The sequence below is a fragment of the Lepus europaeus genome, chromosome 8, assembly GCF_033115175.1.
Source record: "Lepus europaeus isolate LE1 chromosome 8, mLepTim1.pri, whole genome shotgun sequence".
Classification (NCBI taxonomy): Eukaryota; Metazoa; Chordata; class Mammalia; order Lagomorpha; family Leporidae; genus Lepus; species Lepus europaeus.
In genome coordinates, this window is record NC_084834.1 from 31,559,968 (window position 1) to 31,579,521 (window position 19,554).

At 39.7% G+C, this 19,554-nt stretch overlaps 1 protein-coding gene across 3 annotated transcripts in view; it reads left to right on the forward strand.

The window, feature by feature from the left end:
* The window catches only part of SLC10A7 (solute carrier family 10 member 7), a 305,313-nt gene that overhangs the window by 26,362 nt on the left and 259,397 nt on the right, over positions 1-19,554 (forward strand). Inside the window, exon 5 of one of the 3 annotated variants that reach the window (XM_062199526.1) lies at positions 15,372-15,735. The exons of the other annotated variants lie outside the window; for them this stretch is intronic. Within the exon in view, the coding sequence (XP_062055510.1) occupies positions 15,372-15,659 (288 nt within the window). The 3' untranslated portion in view covers positions 15,660-15,735. Of the gene's footprint in view, positions 1-15,371; positions 15,736-19,554 lie in introns of those variants that run through there. 3 annotated transcript variants of the gene reach the window in all.

Sequence of the window (19,554 nt, forward strand, 5' to 3'; positions counted from 1 at the left end):
CTTCAAAAAGTATTTATGAAGTACCTGCTATTTTCTCTTTTAGAATAAGTTTATTAAATGTGATTAAGATTATTAAATGTGATTAAGAAATATGAAGCGTAAGCACTTGGCTTAGTGGTTCTACATCTCTTTTGATGCCTGTATTCCGGGTGTGGTTTGCGTCCTGGCTTTCCTTCCGATGCAGCTTCCTGTTCATGTGCACCGTGAGAGGCAGTGGCGGTGTCTGAAGTGGTCCCTGCCACCCACGTGCGAGAGCTGGATTGAGGTTCAGGCTCCTGGCTTTGGCCTGGCCTAGCCTTGGGTATTGCAGGCATCTGGGGTCTGAACCAGTAAGATCTCTTTGTCTCTGTCTCTGTTTTTTAAATAAAGTAAAAAAATTTTAAATTTATTGAATCCTTGCTGCATTTTTAAAAATAGGCTTAATAAAGCATACAATAAGCTGCAGAAATCTAAGCAATTTCAGGTTTTAACGTATGTGTACACCTGTGACACTAAAATCAAGATGAAGAAGCTACACACCACCCTCAGAAGTCCCCTTGTACCCTTTGACATCACTTCCTCCCATTCTCATGACCCCTCCTGACCTGATTTCTGTCACCGTAGACTTGTGTGTGCTTTCTGGAGTTTTATATAAGTACAATAAGTATTCAATATGTCATACAATAAGTATTCTTTTATTTTTCTTTTCTGGCTTCTTTTACTCAGCACAGTTATATATTTTGAGATTCATCAATATTATATGTTTATTGCTGGGTAGTGTTGTTTTGTAGGCATATACCAGTTTATTTATCCATTTGCCTGTTGATGGACTTCTGGGCAGTTTCTAGTTTTAGGCTGTGAATATCAATGGACACATCTTAATGTGGATATGTATGCTCATTTCTCTTAGGAATGGCTGGGAGTGGAATGACTCAGCCATCTGGTAGGTTTATGTTTTAGTGCAAGGAAGAATCATCTATAGTTATAAATCATCTAAGACCTTCTGAGATGGACAGTTTACCACTATGTAAGCATTCTTTTACCACAGACATATGTTTAACTTTCTAAGAACACTGTTTTTTTTTTTTTCTTTACTATCTGTTGACTTCTTTATTTAGTGGAGGCTTAAGTATAATCATAAAATAAACTGAAAGTAGGTCATTATAAAAATTAAAAGAAAAACTAAGAAAGGAAGGAGGAGGGAGGGGGAATGTAGATGGGAGGGAGTGTAGGGTGGGAAGAATCACTATGTTCCTAAATCTGTATATATGAATTATATGAAATTTGTTCAGCTTATATAGATAAAAAATTAAAAAAACCCTGCCAAACTATTTTCCAAACTATTTGTACCATTTTATATTTTAATTATGCTAAATAGAAATTATCGGAGACCTTGAGCAGAGTGGCTTTGATGGAGCATTGGGACAAAAGCTTGTTTGTAGTGGGCTCAAAACAAAGCAAGCAAGCAGAAAAAAAAAAGAAGAAAAATGGAAAAAGAAGAATTACAGGTAGCTTTGAGGTTCTTAGTGATAAAAAGGAGAGGAATGGAGATATGTTTTTTTTTTTTTTTTAAGTGCAGCTATGAGAGTATATTTCCATTTTGGTGAGAATGGTACAGTAGAGACAGAATATTGATATAAGGGAGAAAGAGCAAGTAGCAGGGTAATACGTTTGACCAACTGAGAGAGAATACAGCCAGGTTTTATGAGTCTCAGTGAGAACTTGGACCATTCAGAATGATAGGAGGGATGGTAGAGTGTGCAGATAAAGGTGCATGTAGGTGGACACAAGGGGTGCACTTGGGTGTCCTGTTCAGTGGCTTTTATTCGTGGGTAGGAAGCAGAGTCAGCAGTTGGGCTGGATGATGGGGCAGGTGGTATCGATGTTGGAGACGAGAAGTGTGCTGCTTTCCTCTAGGTGAGGAGAGTGGGTTAGCTTCAAGGTGTGGGAGGGTTGGGAGGCAGCACTAAAATCCAAACTGAGACCCATAGACATGTATTGAAAATGAAGCCAGGCATCATGGCTGTATGTTTTCTCTTTGCTGCATTTAAATTCTTGGAGTATGAATGGAATTGGCTTTATTAAGCCAGGTAATTATTTTTAATTGCCACATAATTAGAGAGAAAGGCGTTATAGGAGTCTTGCACTAATGCCCACTATGGTTTTCTTCCTTCTTTTGCCTTGGAAGAATTTCATATATAGTTCTCTTATGGTATGTGTAAGACAAGTGTTAATTGGCTTGAAGGTGTCATTTATCACTTTCTAATGTGATTCCTTTAAGAGGTGTATAGTCTACATGGTTTTAAATTAAAAGACTAGAAAAATCTTTTTGTTCTCAAAAGACTTTGGCATGACTTCAAAGTTCATCCATTTTCTTGACATTAACATATAGCACTGGATTCTTCTGAAATATATTTACATGTTGATTCCTCAGTAGATATTTAAATTATTTACATTGAAGTAGCAGGTTAATAATGTGGAATTTAGAAATACCTGTCTTATTTGGTAAAAGCATGGGTTTACTTCTTTAAGTGTTTATATTGTGGACCCTCAAGATGATCAAGTGGCTTTGTAGACCTGAGGAGTAAGATACAATTTTTCATCAATTTTGACAATCAAATTTCAGAAATAAAGTCTGCAGGGTCCAGTTTAGTCATATCTTCTGATGTGAAATGAATAGACTATTTCACATTTACATCAGATTATGGGAGAAATAATCTAAAAGACAAGACAGTAGATTTTAAGTTTAATGTATTTCTTAAATAATGTTATTGAATAATTGATTGAGGGCTTTCATTGAAGTAAATGTAAGAGAAGATCCATCTCTTGTATGATGTTTCGGGAAAAATCTTATCAAAGGGTGGAAAGTGAATCGTTGATGGGTGTAAATGGAGAGGTCCAAAAGCTGGATCCTGTGCCGGATGCCTAGTCAGTGGTGGTGAACCTGTTTGGTTATTCTGCCAAGAACCGTTTGGTTATTTATAACATCATTTGCAGGCCGTACAAAATTATCAACTTCATAATCAGCCTGCTATAGATTTATTGACTCTCGAGTCCCACCTATGGCTTCCTTCGCAGGGGCAGACCAGATGATTTCATGAGCCTTTTATGCCCCATGGGCAGCTGGTCCCCCCTCCTGCTAGATGAAGGTTCGGATCTCACCTCCCTGCAGTTCTCTGTTTTGCCTTGCATGAAGGGCTTCCTATCTCACCATGATAGTAGAATTGCTGTGGCATGTTTCTGCATTGCACTCTCCTTTCAAACTGACTATACTTGGCAGTGTTTATGATATGTCCAAAAACTTCTTCCTCCAGGACTTTGTGTCACTAACTTCTTTATGTTAAGTGAATGTTTTGGTATATGTGCCTACCACAACTTTATATATAATATGTGCATGTTTATTGTATACTCTCATTTAGTAAAGAAAGTGTGGTTGTGCAGTATATTTGCTTTTAATGACTTGGGGATGTATGTAGATACAATGGTATCATTTGAAATGATTCTTTTACTTACTTTGTAAGTTGTTAGATAACTTAGGAGGAAATTTTTTTCCTGTTATATATGCTTTTAATTTTAAATGACTTTTTGGTAGAATTATTGAAGAGATTTTAACATGATTCAAAGAGTGATGGCATCCCTTTAAATTTGACATTCAGACTGTGACAAGAAGTAGTCGTCTTAGTTTTTGTTAAGGTTAAAAAGTCATTTCTGTTATTACAACTTATGATATTTTTATTTCAGTGAGCCAACTAGAATTTATAATATTTTTAGCAGCAGAAGGAACTCAATGTATGTGCATGACAGTGTTTATACACTGGAAAGCCAGTCTATCCTTTAGGTATTTACATGAAACTTTTTTTTTTTAAAGATTTATTTATTTATTTGAGAGGCAGAGTTAAAGACAGAGAGAGGGAGAGACAGAGAGAGATTCCATCTGCTTGTTCACTCCCTAGATGGCTGTAAGGGCCGGAGCTGGGCCAATCCAAAGCCAGGAGACAAGAGCCAGGAGCTTCTTCTGGTTCTCTGACGTGGGTGCAGGGGCCCAAGCACTTGGACCATCCTCTGCTGCTTTTCCAGGCACATTAGCAGGGAGCTGGGTCAGAAGTAGAACAGCCAGGACTTGAACTAGTGCCCATATGGGATACCAGCGCTGCAGGGGGAGGCTTAACCTACCACGCCACAGTGTTGTCCGTAACATGAGACTGTTTTTAAAACTAACAGTTTTATTTTGTGCCTTTTTACTTTTAGATTATTTTAAATAAATACTAGAAATATAGTTGAATTCTTTTTTGTAATTGTTATTTATTAATACTAATTTTTTAAATGCAGTTTTCCAAAATTACAAAATGACCCAGTGCACTATTGACGTAGTCTAGCTGGTGATGAAGGTAGTTGTGAGTGTGTGGTGTGTGGACATGTCCATTTTTTATGTATTTATTTATTTAAAATATTTATTTATTTGAAAGTCAGAGTTACACAGAGAGAGGACAGGCAGAGAGAGAGAGAGGGAGAGGGAGAGAGAGAGAGGTCTTCCATCCAATGGTTCACTCCCCAAATGGCCACATCGGCCAGAGATGTGCCGATCTGAAACCAGGAGCCAGGAGCTTCCTCCAGGTCTCCCATGTGGGTTCAGGGGCCCAAGGACTTGGGCCAACTTCTACTGCTTCCCCAGGCCATAGCAGAGAGCTGGATTGGAAGTGGAGCCGCCGGGACTGGAACCGGAGCCCATATGGGATGCCAGTACTTCAGGACAGGGTGTTAACCCTGCTGTGCCACAGCGCTGGCCCCTATGTATTTCTTTTCCATGCATTTGAAAGGGGTGTGTGTGTGTGTGTGTGTGTGTTTGGAGGGAGGGAGAAAGAGAGAGATTCCATTTGTGGGTTTACTTTTCAGATGCCAGTAATAGTGGAGACTGGTTGGGGCCAGGCTGAAGCTTGGAGCCAGGAATCCAATCCAGCTCTCCCACCTGGGTTGTGGGGACCCAACTACTTGAACCTGCTGCCTCACAGGAAGCACAAGGTACAATAAACATGCACATATTATATATAAAGATGTGATATGTAAATATACCACGATGTGCATTAGCAGGAGAGCTGTAATCAGAAGAGCTGTGACTTAAACCAGGCATTCTGATATGGTATGCAAATATCCCAAGTGGTTTCTTTTCTTTTTTTTTTAAATTTATTTATTTTACTTAAAAGTCAGAGTTACACAGAGAGAGAAGGGGAGGCAGAGAGAGAGAAAGGTCTTCCAACTGCTAGTTCACTCCCTGATTGGCCACAATGGCTGGAGCTGGTCCGATCTGAAGCCAGGAGCCAGGAGCTTCTTCAGGGTCTCCCACAAGGGTGCAGGGGCCCAAGGGCTTGGGCCATCTTCCACTGCTTTCCCAGGCCATAGCAGAGAGCTGGATAGGAAGTGGAGCAGCCAGGACCCGAACTGGCACCCATATGGGATGCTGGCACTGCAGGCAGTGGCTTTTCCTACTAAGCCACAGCGCCAGCCTCCCAAGTGGTTTCTTAACTGTTATGCTAAATGCCTACCCCTAGTTCTTTTTTAAATAATAGAAAAAGTAATAAGACTTGGTGAATCCTAATTTTATTGCCAAATAAGAGAAGATAGATAAAAATATTTTATTACTTATTCTAACCTGGGAGACAGAATAAACTCTTATTCATTGTTTAAAACCATGTACATTTGTTTAATATAAAATTCAGTAGTAAAATTCAGTATGTTTCCCAAAAGCCTTGCAAAGTTTTAAACTTTGTGAGACTTGTTAAGAGAATCATTGTATTGAAGTTGTAGTTACTCTGCCTTATTGTAACTACCACAGGGATTCCCTTTTGATTAATTAAATGAAAAGGGGGAGAGAGAGAGAGAGAGAGAGAGAGAGAGAGAGAGAGAGAGAGAGAGAGAAATTCCCATTACCTGGTTCACTCCCTGTATGTCTTCAGTGGCCACAGCTGGCCATTACAGCCATGTGGAAAGTGAACGAGCAGAAAGATCTCAGTCTCGCTGTTTCTCCCTCTCCCTCTCTTTAACTCTGCCTCTCAAATAAATAAAGAAATCTTTTTTTTTTAAAGTTTAACATAAATACCCAAAGGATATACTGGCTTTCCAGTGTATAAACATTGTTATGCACATACATTGAGTTCCTTTGGCTGCTGAAAATTATTATAAATTCTAGTTGGCTCACTGAAATAAAAATAACTTAAGTTGTAATAACAGAAATGATTTTTAATCTTAACAAAAACTAAGAAGACTACTTGTCTCAGTGTGAATGTCAAGTTTAAAGGGATGCCATCACTCTCCATATGGTGGCAGGAACCCAGTTACCTGAGCCATCACTGCTGCCTCCCAGGGACTGCATTAACAGAATGCTGAGGCTAGAGGTGAGTATTGAATGCAGGCACCCCAGTGTGAGATATGGGCATCTTAACTGCTCAGCCAAATGCCTGTCCCAGGATGACTTTAGAAAAGAAATTCTGGGGCCAGTGTAGTAGGTTAAGCCTCCGCCTGTGACACTGGCATCCCATTTGGACACCAGTTCGAATCCTGGCTGCTCCATTTCTGATCCCGCTTGCTGCTAATGTGCCCGGGAAAGCAGCAGAAGATGGTCCAAGTGCTTGGTGGGGAGACCTGGAAGAAGCTCTGGGCTGCTGGCTTCAGCCTGGTCCAGCTATGGCCATTGTGGCCATTTGGGGGAGTGAACCAGCAGATAGAAGATCTCTCTCTCTCTCTCCTCTCTGTTTCTTCTCTCTCTGTAACTCTACCTTTCAAGAAAAACAAAATAAAAAATAGAATTTTTTTTTAAGAAATCAAGGTTGTTTCTCTGTTTTCTCAAGAGAGACTTCAGTGGTTTTCATACTGTCACAATAGAAATATTTCATTTCCTTGCCATTTATGCTCATGTTTAGTGAGAAGTAAGGCAGGGTTTGGGATAAGATGCACTCTTCTTCTACCTCAATATTTCTTTTATGGAACCTGAGAAAGAGAAGGATTCAGCTACAAATATAACCTAAAAATATAAGTAAATATGAGGTCTTAACTCTAGAATGAAGTTGCAAAGCTGTATGTGAAATTTTGTGATTCTGGGTATTAGAACAAGTAGAAGAAGTATATAGTTATGGATCTCTGCCTTCACATCTTGGAAGAGAAAGAAAAGAAAGACATTAAGGAGTGCAATGGAAAAGAGCCAGTCTAAGTTAGAAAGGAGCTCTTAGTCAGATGGAGAGGTGATGTTTACCTAAAGTCTGTTTTCTGTGTTAGGGCTAAACCTGGTCATTTAAACCATGAAAATAGGCAGGTTCTACACTAATAACAGTGTACTGATTTGGGACATGTTATTTATATTTGTTTGTCTCTCAAAATGAATGGCATGGATCACTTGAATTGGCATTACCTAGGTGATTAGAAAAAATATGCTTAAATACTTCATGTCTACCCTAGATCTATTGAGTTAGAAAGTGGTGGATGGACCTCAATCTCCTTTTGAAAATTCTGAAATCTCTGTTATCTACAAAAGATGTATAAAACATATATGTACAGTTTAAAGCATAAAGAGCACTTCTTTGTATACCAGTTATCTTTAGAAATAGAATGTGGAGTTCAGCCAATAGTTAAGCACTCACTTTAGTGAAGACACTGTTTCCCACCATGGAGAATAAGATTTATGGGGGAGAAAAAGTCATCTTTTTCTAAGCCATCACAAAGACCATGATAGACTGCTCAACAAAAGAAATCAGAAGACATTTGTTTATCCAAAGTTTTACTTAACACACGGGAGGCTTTAGCAATGAAGATGAAAGAACCTGGGGGAGCTGGATTTTTATGCTAAGTCTGCTGAAAGCAGTGGCTGGATGTAATGCTGATGCCTGTACAGGGGTGGGGACTTAGCAGGACCTGTTTGTTCACTTTATTTCCTGTATCTCTGTGAGACGTTCCTTCCTCCCTAACCGCTGGGTATGGGGCAGTACACGCCAGGATCACCTTCAGGAGACAGAGAAGAAAGGTCCAGAGTGACCTTGCAGCTTCTATGACTCATTTCCGGGGAGAGGAATTTTAGTTTCCATGAACTGCTCAGAGGGAAACAGAGGGACTGAACAGGAGGGAGGGGAAGATCAGAGAAACCTTGCTTTCTGAGGCCCACTTGTCTCCTTCAACTCAGAACAAGTCAGCATGTGCAGGCCCATATTTTGGGGTGTTGGGTTCTGAGACCTGACAATCTGATGCCCGCCTTTGAGGAACTTAGATTTAGTGTGATTTCATGCTATTCAAAACCTCTGTTTCATGTTCCAAACCTCACAACTCCCAGCTGTGTGGGACAGCCAGGACATCAGCTTAAGAGTCTGGACTGTGTTCGCTGCTTGTAGGCAGGAGGCTGTCACCTTGCCTAGTCTAGGATTCAGTGTGCTGCTTTTTTTAAAAAAAAGTTATTTTGTTTAAGGAATACAACTTCGTGCATTTAATATATACAGATTTGGAGACATGATGCTTCTTTTCCCCCAACTCCCTCCCACCTTTCTCCTCCTGCCTTTCTTCCTCTTCCCTCTTCCTTTCCCATTATTTTTTACACAGATAAATTTTAAGTTAATTTTTATACTCATAAGATTAACCCTACACTAATTAAAGAGTTCACTGATTAGTATGAAGAAAAAAAGAAGTAAAGAACAAAAACAAACAAATAAGAAAATCATTGTTCTCTGACAGTCAAGGCAAGGGCTGTTCAAAGTCATTGCATCTCAAAATGTCAGTTTAACTCCTATAGATTACATTTTAAGTACTCTATTAGTTACCACAGATCAGAGAGACCATGTGGTATTTGAGTTTTTGTGACTGGGGTATTTCACTAAGTATAATGGTTTCCAGTTGTATCCATTTTGTGGCAAATGACAGGATTTCATTTTTTTTTATTGCTGTAGAGTATTCCATGGTGTATATATACCATAATTTCTTTATTCAGTTTTCAGTTGATGGACCTCTGGGTTGATTCCATATCTTAGCTATTGTAAACTGAGCTGAAATGAACATGGAGATACAGATAACTCTTTCATATGCTGATTTCGGTTCCTTTGGATAAATTCCCAGGAGTGGGATGGCAGGGTCATATGGTAGGTCTGTATTCAGCTTTCCACAGTAGCTGTACCAGTTTACATTCCCACCAACAGTGGATTAAGGTTTCTTTCTCCCCCTATGCTTGCCAGCATTTCTTTGTTGATTTCTATATCACAGCCATTCTAGCTGGGGTGAGGTGAAACCTCATTGTGGTTTTGATTTGCATTTCCCTGATTGATCGTGATCCTGAGCATTTTTTCATGTGTCTATTGGCCATTTGAATTTCCTCTTTTGAAAAATGTCTGTTCAAGTCCTTTGCCCATTTCTTAATCGAATTGTTCGTTCTGTTGTTGTTGAGTTTCTTGAGTTCTTCATAGATTCTGGAAGTTAATCCTTTGTCAGTTGCATTGTTTGCAAGTATTTTCTCCCATTCTGTCAGTTGCCTCATAACTTTGCTATGGCATTGTCTGTGTATACAAAGGCTATTGATTTTTGTGTGTTGATTTTATATCCTACTAGTTTACCAAACTCTTTCATGAGTTCTAATAGTCTCTTTGTGGAGTCTTTTGGATTCCCTATATATGGAATCATGACATCAGCAAATAGGGATAGTTTGAATTCTTCCTTCCCTATCTGTATTCCTTTGATTTCTTATTCTTACCTAATGGCTCTGGTTAAAAATTCCAGGACCATATTAAATAGCAATGCTGAGAGTGAGCATCCTTATCTGGTTCCAGATCTTAATGGGAATGCCTCCAATTTTTCCCCATTCAGCAGGACACTGGCTATAAATTTCTTATAAATTGCTTTGATTATGTTGACAAATGTTCCTTCTATACCCAATTTGCTTAAGGTTTTTATCATAAAAGGGTGTTGAATTTTGTCAAATGCTTTTTCTGCATCTATTGAGATAATCATGGTTTTTGGTCTTCAGCTTATTAAGGTGTTTAATCATGTTTATTGATTTTCAGATGTTGAACTACCCGTGCATACCAGGAAGAAATCCCACTGGGTCTGGGTGAATGGTCTTTCTGATGTGTTGCTAGATTTGGTTGGCTAGTATTTTGTCGAGGATTTTTGTGTCTATTTTCATCAGGGCTATTAGTCCGTAGTTCTCTTTCTCTGTCGTATCTTTTCCTGGCTTTGGGAGTTAAGGTGATGCAGGCTTCACAGGAGGAGTTTTGGAGGATTTCCTCCCTTTCAGTTGTTTTGACTAGCTGGAGAAGAAGTGGAATCAGTTCTTCTTTAAATATCTGGTAGAATTCAGCAGTGAAGCCGTCAGGTCCTGGGCTTTCTGGGCTTTTCTTTGTTGGAAGGGTCTTAATTACTGATTCAATCTCTGTCTTGGTTGTTGGCCTGTTTAGGTATTCTTTTGTCTTCATGACTCAATTTAGGTAAGTTGTATGTGTCTAGGAATTTTTCCATTTCTTCTAGGTTTCCCAATTTGTTGGCATACAGCTCTTCATAGTAATTCCTGATGATTCTTTTTTAATTTATTTCTGTGTTATCTGTTGTTACATTTCCTTTTTCATCTCTGATTTTATTTCTTTGGGTCTTCTCCCTTTTTTTTTTTTTTTTTGGTGAATTGGGCCAATGTTGTGTCAGTTTTGTTTATTTTTTCAAGAAGCCAGCTCTTCTTTTTATTGATCTTTTGTATATTTTTTTGGTTTCAATTTTATTTCTTCCTTAATTTTAATATTTCTTTCCTCCTACTAATTTAGGATTTGGTTTGTTGTTTTTTTTCTAGGTCCCTGTGATACATTGACAACTCATTTATTTGATGGCTTTCTGGTTTCTTGATGGAGGCACTAATTGCTACAAACTTCCCTCTAACATTGCTTTTTCTGTATCCCCAAAGTTTTGATATGAGTTATTGTCATCTTCATTTGTTTCCAGAAATTTTTTAATTTCTGTTTTCATTTCTTCTATGACCCACTGTTCATTTAGGAGCATGTTATTCAGTTTCCATGTGCTTGCATATGTTCTTGAGATTCTTAAATTGTTGGTTTTGAGCTTCAATCCATTGTGATCACAGTAGGTGCATGGTATGATTTTGATTTTTTTGAATTTGCTGAGACTTGGTTTATGGCCTAGCATATGGTCTACACTGGAGAAAGTTCCGTGCACTGCTAAGAAGAATGTGAATTCTCCAACTGTGGGGTGAAAAGTTACGTAGATATCAGTTTGGTCCATTTGATGCATAGTGTCGATTAGCTCTGTTGTTTCTTTGTTGATTTTCTGTCTGTGTGATTTATCCATTGATGAAAGTGGGATGTTGAAGTCCCTTGTTACTATTGTATTGGAGTCTTTATCTACTTTTGGATCTGTTAACAAATCTTTTAAATAGCTAGACACTCTACAATTATTATAGTCACACATTCTTGTTGTATTGATGCCTTATACATAGTGTCCTTCTTCATCTCTTCTAACAGTTTTTGTGTTAAAATCTATTTTGTCTGATATTAGGATGGCTACACCTGCCCTTTTATTTTTTCACTTAACAGAATATCTTTTTTCATACTTTCACTTTCACTATCAGTCATGTCATGACTGATAGGTTGACAGAGTCTTGAAGTAGATAACAAATATTAGAAGTTTAGCATGCATGTCCTTTTGTAAACTGAATCCCCTCCCTTAATTGCTTTTAAACTCTTGAGCTCCCTGAAATAACATTGTGCATTTCAAACCTCTTTTTTTATTGCTGTTGCTTAGTGTTTGTGGCCAAAACATAATGTTTTTATAATGTCTGTTGCTTAAATTTCAGGAAATCAGCATATTTACTTTCTTGTAGGCAGCAAATAGATGAGTCATGTTTTTTAATCCATTTTGGTCAGTCTGTATCTTTTACCTGGGAGTTGAGACCATTTACATTCAAGGTAACTACTGATAAGCAACTACTTGGCCCTGCCATTTTCCCATGAATATTCCTATTGTTTACTGTAGATTTCTTTTGTGATTTTCTGTGTGTGCATTCGTTCACAATGGTGCGTTTCTGTGTTTCTGTGTGTAGCATCTTTTGTAAGGCTGGTAGCAAATTCTTTCAATTTCTGTTCGTTATGGAAGGTCTTTATTTCACTTTCATTCATAAATGAGAGCTTTGCAGGGTACAGTATTCCAGGTTGACAATTTTCTTCTCAAGATTTGGACTATATCATGCCATTGTGTTGTAGACTGTAGGGTTTCTGATCAGAAGTCAGCTGTGAGTCTAATCGGAGATCCTCTGAAGGTAATCTGGCATTTCTTTCATGCACATTTTAGAATCTTTTCTTTATGCTTTGCTGTGGAAAGTTTGACTACAATGTGTTGTGGTGAAGATCTTTTCTGGTCGTGTCTATTAGGAGTTCTATGTGCTTCTTGTACTTGGACCTTCCTTTCTCTAGGTTAGGGAAATTTTCTGTAATTATTTCACGAAGGCCTTCTATTCCCTTCTCTTTTTCTACAACTTCAAGCACTTCTATGACCTGTGTGTTGGGCTGTTTGATAGTATCCCATATATCTCCAACACAGTTTTTAAGTTTTCTAATTTCTTTTTCTTGTTTTTGCTGTGACTAAAATTTCTAGAGATTTGTGTTCTAGCTCAGATATTCTTTCATTTGCCTCACCAACTTTGTTGTTAAGGCTTTCCACTGTGTTTTTTATTTGATTGATTGAATTCTTCATTTCTAGTATTTCATTTTGATTTCTCTTTAAAAATTAAAATTTCATGAGAAAAATTTTCATTCCTATCATATGGTTTTCTTTGGCTCATGAATTTGCTTCTGATTACTTTTGAGTAATCCTATGATTAGTTTTTTGAATTCCATTCCTATATTTCCTCAATCTCTTTATCTTCACATTCTAATAGTGAAATGTTGTAATCCTTTGTGGAGGTTATAGTGTCTTCCTTATTCTTGTTTCTTGAATTTTTACATTTATTTTTAGGCATTTGTGGAAATTTTTTTTTTTCTGTGATGGCTTTTTATCTTTGAGCTATGCCTCTATGGATTAGTGGAATTTCTACTCTTTCAGTGAATACCACAAGGTGTGTGGTGGGTGTGGCCAGGGAATTCTGGTCAGTGCTCCAGGATGGAGCGAGTATCTGGGGTAATACCCAAGTTGGGGGTGCTAGCTTTCCTCTGGTTAACTGGATGGAGAGGAATGGTCACTTCTGTTGGTGTGATCACTCCTTCTCTTCCAAGCTGAGGAGAGCCCAGGTGTTAGCCTCTAGTGTGTTCAACACTTATCCACACCGACACACATATGATCTACCTAGGACCTCCTGTGAGCACCGTTCCCTCTGCTACAATCTGCTGTAGGCAACCAAGGAACTCTGAGAGTGTGCCACAACACTCTGTGATTGCCCTGAACCCAGCCACACCCTACCTCCTTTCAAGGGATCATAGTGTTTTCTTAGTCTGAGCAGCCAGGGCTCCCATGGTCCAGGAGTGCAAGTGGAGCCACTCTGCCTGGCTAGCCTGTCCTGACCACAGGGGAACTGAGGCGCTCCCAGAGCCACTGTCCTCATGTGTTCCAGCCCACTGGATTCATTCCTGTCCTCCCTACTAGATTTGATGCCAGTGGGGTACACAGGTTTTTTTCTCTTGTAAGATCTCTGGATCACAGTCACGCACATTACCCGCTAGCTGCAACCTTGCTCATTTCACAATTGTGTTGGGTGCATAAGAGAGTCCTGCAGGCAGCACTTCCCTTCCTTAGAGATGGCTCCTCCTCCCCTCCCATTGCCAGGTAGGTGCAGCTGGCGCAGTGGAGACTTGTCTCTGTCACTTGCTCTTGCACTGCTGTGGGTGCCCCTGCTGACTGGGTGGAGGGTGACCCCAACAGTTGCTGGGTGTGTGCACTCAAGTTGGGGTGGCCACTACATGCCTATGTCCAAAAATGGTACCAGCCCTTCCACTGCTGGCTGCAGGTCGCTGTTGTAGGAGGGAGGAGGGAAGAGAGAGAGATGTGCTGCTTCCCTCCCACCTCCCCGTGAGCAGTTGCCCTGCTGTCCTGAGGGATCCCAGCAGGACTCAGAAAGGTGCAGTTCACTAAGCTGTGCCTCCTGATGTATCAACAGCATCATGGGCCCTTCAAGTCCAATCTGACCTGTTTGGCCAGGGCAGGAACCCTCTTTCCCAGATCCAAACTGCTGGGGCTTCTGTTGTCTCTCTGTGCCTTGCCATGTGTCTGCTCCTTCCACACAGATGCAGGCCATTTTTGCTTTAGCAGGATCTCCACTGTAGTTCCTCCTGCAGCTTTACCCCGAGAGTGTACTTTCTCCACTTCTGTTAGTTTCACCCCACATAAATCAGTGCACCCTGCCGCTATTCTGCCATCTTAGAAACTCCATGCAGTGTGCTTCTTCAATGAAACATATTTTGCTGGCATTTTTATTATATTTCATTTAGCAGGTTGAACGATTTTAGAACCCTCTGATAGTCATATTGAATTCAAAATACATATTTTTTAAAAGCTTTGACTTTGGGTTGGAAGAAAGATACAAGTAAAAGTGGTGTGTGTGTGTGTATGTGTGTGCACGCACCCATGTGTGTCTGTGTATTTAATTTCATCAATGGAGTCAGTACCCAAATCTCTTCAAAGATAATTTAAGGGTGTCTCCTGAGCAATGAAAATGATCACATGTGGTGAACTCTTTAAGTCATAGATGAAGGTCATGGCAGTCCGAGTGTATTTAAAAAAAGGTTCTCTATCTGCTTGGAAAGCAAATGAAGCTCTCATTACTAACTTTGAAAGTACAGTTATGAGATTTTTACCAGAGGTGAAAGATCAAATCATCACAGTCCAAAAGGAGACTGAAAGTTCAATTTCTGGCTTATCAGAGAGGCATGAAACATTTCAGGGTTATTTTGCATTATCAGTAGGGAGTTAGTCTTGCTAACCCAATGCATGAAGATAAGATTCATTGAAACATTTATAAAGATAGTTTTAGTAGCTATAATCAGGAGAGGGGGAGGTAGGGAGGGACGACAGACTTGGAGCGAGAAGGAGATCTGACTTGTCATTTACTTTCTTCCCCACCAGCAAGCACTTGGCCTTTTTGTTTCTTGCTTTTCTCTTCTGTTAAGTGGGGTTATTGCATTTAGGTAGGTTCCTGGCATCCTGGAGGAATCTTAGCTCTAAAAAAGGCTGTCAGGACTGAGCATTTTTGCCTGCTGGCAGATGTGTGTTTCTCAGCCTTCTGTCTCTCATGCTGTCTGGGAAAGGCAATACGTTTCCTTGTTTGATAGGTGCAAATACAGAAGTAATAGCAGCAGCAACAAGAAATTTGGTCCCTACGCTTCTTCTAGACCGACACTGTAACCTCCGTCTTTTTTTTTTTTTTTTTTTTTTTTTTTTTACAGGCAGAGTTAGACAGTGAGAGAGAGAGACAGAGAGAAAGGTCTTCCTTTCCTGTTGGTTCACCCCCCAAGTGGTCACTACGGCCGGTGCGCTGTGCCGATCTGAAGCCAGGAGCCAGATGCTTCCTCCTGGTCTCCCATGCGGGTGCAGGGCCCAAGAACCTGGACCATCCTCCACTGCCTTTCCGGGCCACAGCAGAGAGCTGGACTGGAAGAGGAGCACCTGGGACAGAATCCGGTGCCCAACTGGGACTAGAACCTGGGGTGCCGGCACTGCAGGTGGAGGATTAGCCTAGTGAGCCGCGGTGCCAGCCTAACTTCAGTCTTATCTTCTGTGTTGGATTAGAGTTCTTAGGGATACTAGAAAGAGTTCACTGGGCTTATTTTAAATTGCTATAAAACTTCCTTGAAACACCTCAATTTCCCAAGATTTTGTACATAACTTACAATTTTCTTATATGATTCTAATGCCTCTCAAATTGTTTTCCATTTCTACTACTCTAAACTATAATAGTCTCTTCTTAGTGACCAACGGTGGTGTGTGGTTAGCAGGTCCACAGCCAGTTCTCAGTTCTCATCCTCCATGACTTAACTGCAGTCTTTTGTAACTTACATCCAACTTCATTCTGCTTCCCTGACACAGTTCGCTCCTGATTTTCTGGATCTCATCACTTCTTTTCTTCTCTGATTCTTTTCCTGTCCCAATGGGAAGTGTCTTCTGGAGACCTGATAATAACTGATAGAATAAAAAAGGGAGAGAACGATCCAACATGGGAAGTGGGATACACAGCAGGAATGGCAGATGCCCTAAACAGCACTCTGGCCTCAGAATCAGCCCTTAAGGTATTTGGATCCAGCTGAAAAGCCCATGAGAGTTTCTCAGGCATGAAAAGCCAAGACATTGTGGCAAAAAAAAAAAAAAAAAAAAAAAATGATCTAAGGGCCAGCGCTGTGTCACGCTAGGTTAATCCTCTGGCGGCGCCAGCATCCCATATGGGTGCCAGTTCTAGTCCCAGCTGCTCTTTCAATCCAGCTCTGCAGTGGCCTGGGATATCAGTGGAGGATGGCCCATATGCTTGGGCCCCTTCACCTGCATAGGAGACCAGGAAGAAGCACCTGGCTCCTGGCTTCTGATAGGCGCAGCTCCGGCCATTGCAGCCATTTGGAGAGTGAACCAATGGAAGGAAGACCTTTTTCTATGTCTCTTTCTCACTGCCTGTAACTCTACCTGTCAAATAAATAAATAAAAATCTTTAAAAAAATGACCTAAATGAAAGATCTCCGTGAGTGAGATCCCGTGGAAAGAACCAGCCATCAAAGAAGGAGGTACCTTTCTCTGAAGGGAGGAGAGAACTTCCACTTTGATTATGGCCTTGTCTAAATAAGGTAGGAGTTTGTGAACTCAAGAGGCTTTCATAGCCTTGGCAGCTCATGACAAGAGCCTCAGGTGATCACTGACATCGTAAATAAGAGTGTCTGTTGTTAAATCAACAATGGGAGTCACTGTGTACTTGTTTCTCATGTAGGACCTCTGTCTTAGTCAGTTGTACTATGAGAATTAATAGTAAAACTTGTCTTCAAACAGTGCTTTGTACTTTGTGTGTCTGTGTGGGTGCCAACTGTTAAAATGTTTATTTAGTATATACTAAGTTGGTCTTCTGAATATAAAGATAATTGAAAATGAGTCTTGATGAAGAATGGGATGGGAGAGGGAGTGGGAGATGGGATGGTTGTGGGTGGGAGGGAGGTTAAGAGGGGAAAAGCAGCTATAATCCAAAAGTTGTGCTTTTGAAATTTATATTTATTAAATGAAAGTTAAAAACATGAAAAAAAATAATTGAAAGACCTTGTTTAGCCCTACAAGATTCCTGCTTCTGAGTCCTCTTTCTCTCTATAGCTAACGCCACGTGACCTCTACCTTTGCGGTCTAACTCTGACACTAGAACCAGGCTTAATCTTAATCTTAATCTTGGATGAAATGAAATTACTACAGCTTAACATACTGTGGCATGATATTAGTGCCTTTGCTGCTGGGTCCCCTGACCTTGAGCAAAGGATGCCCCTGGCATGAGCTCAAATCATGGATTTGAGTCTTGCTTTTACTATCACTCACCTGTTGATCTCATAAGCCCTGGGCCTCTCTGAGCCTGGGTTTGCCACCTGAGGAGCCATATTCGGATACTTACTTCCTAGGATTGCTTATAACATCTCATGAATTTGAAGTGCTTACAAAGTGTGGAAGAACAAATGGAGCAAACATCAACATTGTATCATTGTTTCAGAGGTTTGTCACTGATAAAATCACTTGTGTTTTTGAGTCATTGCCATGGCTTTCTCAAGAATTTGATCTTCTACATTTACGCATTCTCTTTGTTCAAAAATAAATGTTTAGTACTTGCTATAGCTTGGTGTATATATAGTATATTTATAGAATTTTTAGTATAGTAGGAGGTATGAAACAGAAAATTGCAGTATAATATGGTGTTTAAATATATTAACAAGGTGATGGCTATTAAATAAGTTTAATAAACTGGGTGATCTAAGTTTATTAGTCTGTGTTATAGTTAATCCTAAATATTTTTGAATAAATATTTCCTGTCATAACCTGGAATACTCTTGTCAGATATCCAAAGTAACCCCTTCTGATAATGAAAGGGCATAGGAAACCAAATTAGTAGTTGAAAGATTGCTTTGAGAACTTAGAAGCAGATATAAGGGCTTGAGTAGATTTATATGCTCTTTCCCCTAAACTGTAAAACCTAGAAAAGTATCCCAGCTCCTTGTCAATAAGCAACTAAGCCGCAAACATTTTCTGGTAACATGCACCCTCCACCCCTAACAGGTCTAAATAAACATTGAGTGTTTGCTATTAATCTAATTCTTCTTTTTCAATATCAGAAAATCTGCATATATTAAAGTGACAAAGCTTTTTGCTTTTGATAATTTGATTTATGTTAACTAGTTACATTTTGAATACCAGATTTCCTTTTTAGGGAAATCCATTAGTGATTTTGAGGAAATACTAAACACATTTTTAGCTTTTCTCTTAGCTAATCTAATCTACTTAACATTTGATTTTTTTTTTCTTATTATGGAGAATTTATTTTTTTTTTTCAGATTTATTTATTTATTTGAAAGTCAGAGTTAGAGAGAGAGAGAGAGAGAGAGAGAGAGAGAGAGAGAGAGACAGAGATCTTCCATCTGCTGGTGCACTCCCCAAATGGCTGCAACAGCCAGGGCTGGGCCAGGCCAAAGCCAGGAGCCTGTCACTCTATCTGGGTCTACCACATGGATCCTGGGGCGACAGCTTAACCCAGAATTCCAGGATGCTGGCCCAGAATGTGATTATTTTTACCTTTATTTATTTATTTCTAATTAAAGGAACAAACCTTTTAGAGTTCTGTGGCATATGTGTACACTGACTGTATGATAGTTACACATTTCTGTAAATAATAGGAGACCTAGGTGTGAATATTTTGTCACAGTGGGTTCGCTGCTACCTGGGATGCCTGCGTAGTATATTCGAGTGCCAACTGGAGTCCCAGCTGCTCCACTTCTGATCCAGCTCCCTACTAATGTATGTTGTGGGGTAGCATGTAGTGGCTCGAGTGCTTGGGTCCATGCCACCCACATGGGGGACCTGAGTGGAGTTCTGGGCTCTGATCTTCAGCCTGGCTCAGTGTTGGCTGTTGCAGGCATTTGGGAGTGAACTGGCAGATGGAAGATACTTCTGTTAGTCTCTCTCTCTCTCTCTCTCTCTCTCTCTGTTGCTCTGCTTTTCAAGTCGATGAAAATAAATAAATAAATCAACATTTTTAAAAAGTAGGAGACCCATTCTCCAAGTTTAGTAAACCATTTCCTTAACTTACTGGAAATACCAGTAAGTTAAACCTAAGAAGACTCAGCTTCTTTTGACCCCACTCTAACCACCTCTAAAACCTGGGGTATTCTCCCTCTCTCTATTTTTTTTTTCCTCTGATTTTTAACAGTTGTGTGTAGGCAGAGCTGTTTTAAATGAAAATATTTAGAGAAAATATATATAAGAATCTATATAAATGAGAGGAGGTGATCTGTCAGTTTAAACTGTTTCCTTCTTGGTGAAACAATCTCCTTTATTGCATTAATTGAAGACTTCTATGCTTTCTAAACTATTCTTATGAGATTATGTGCCACATAAAAGAATATT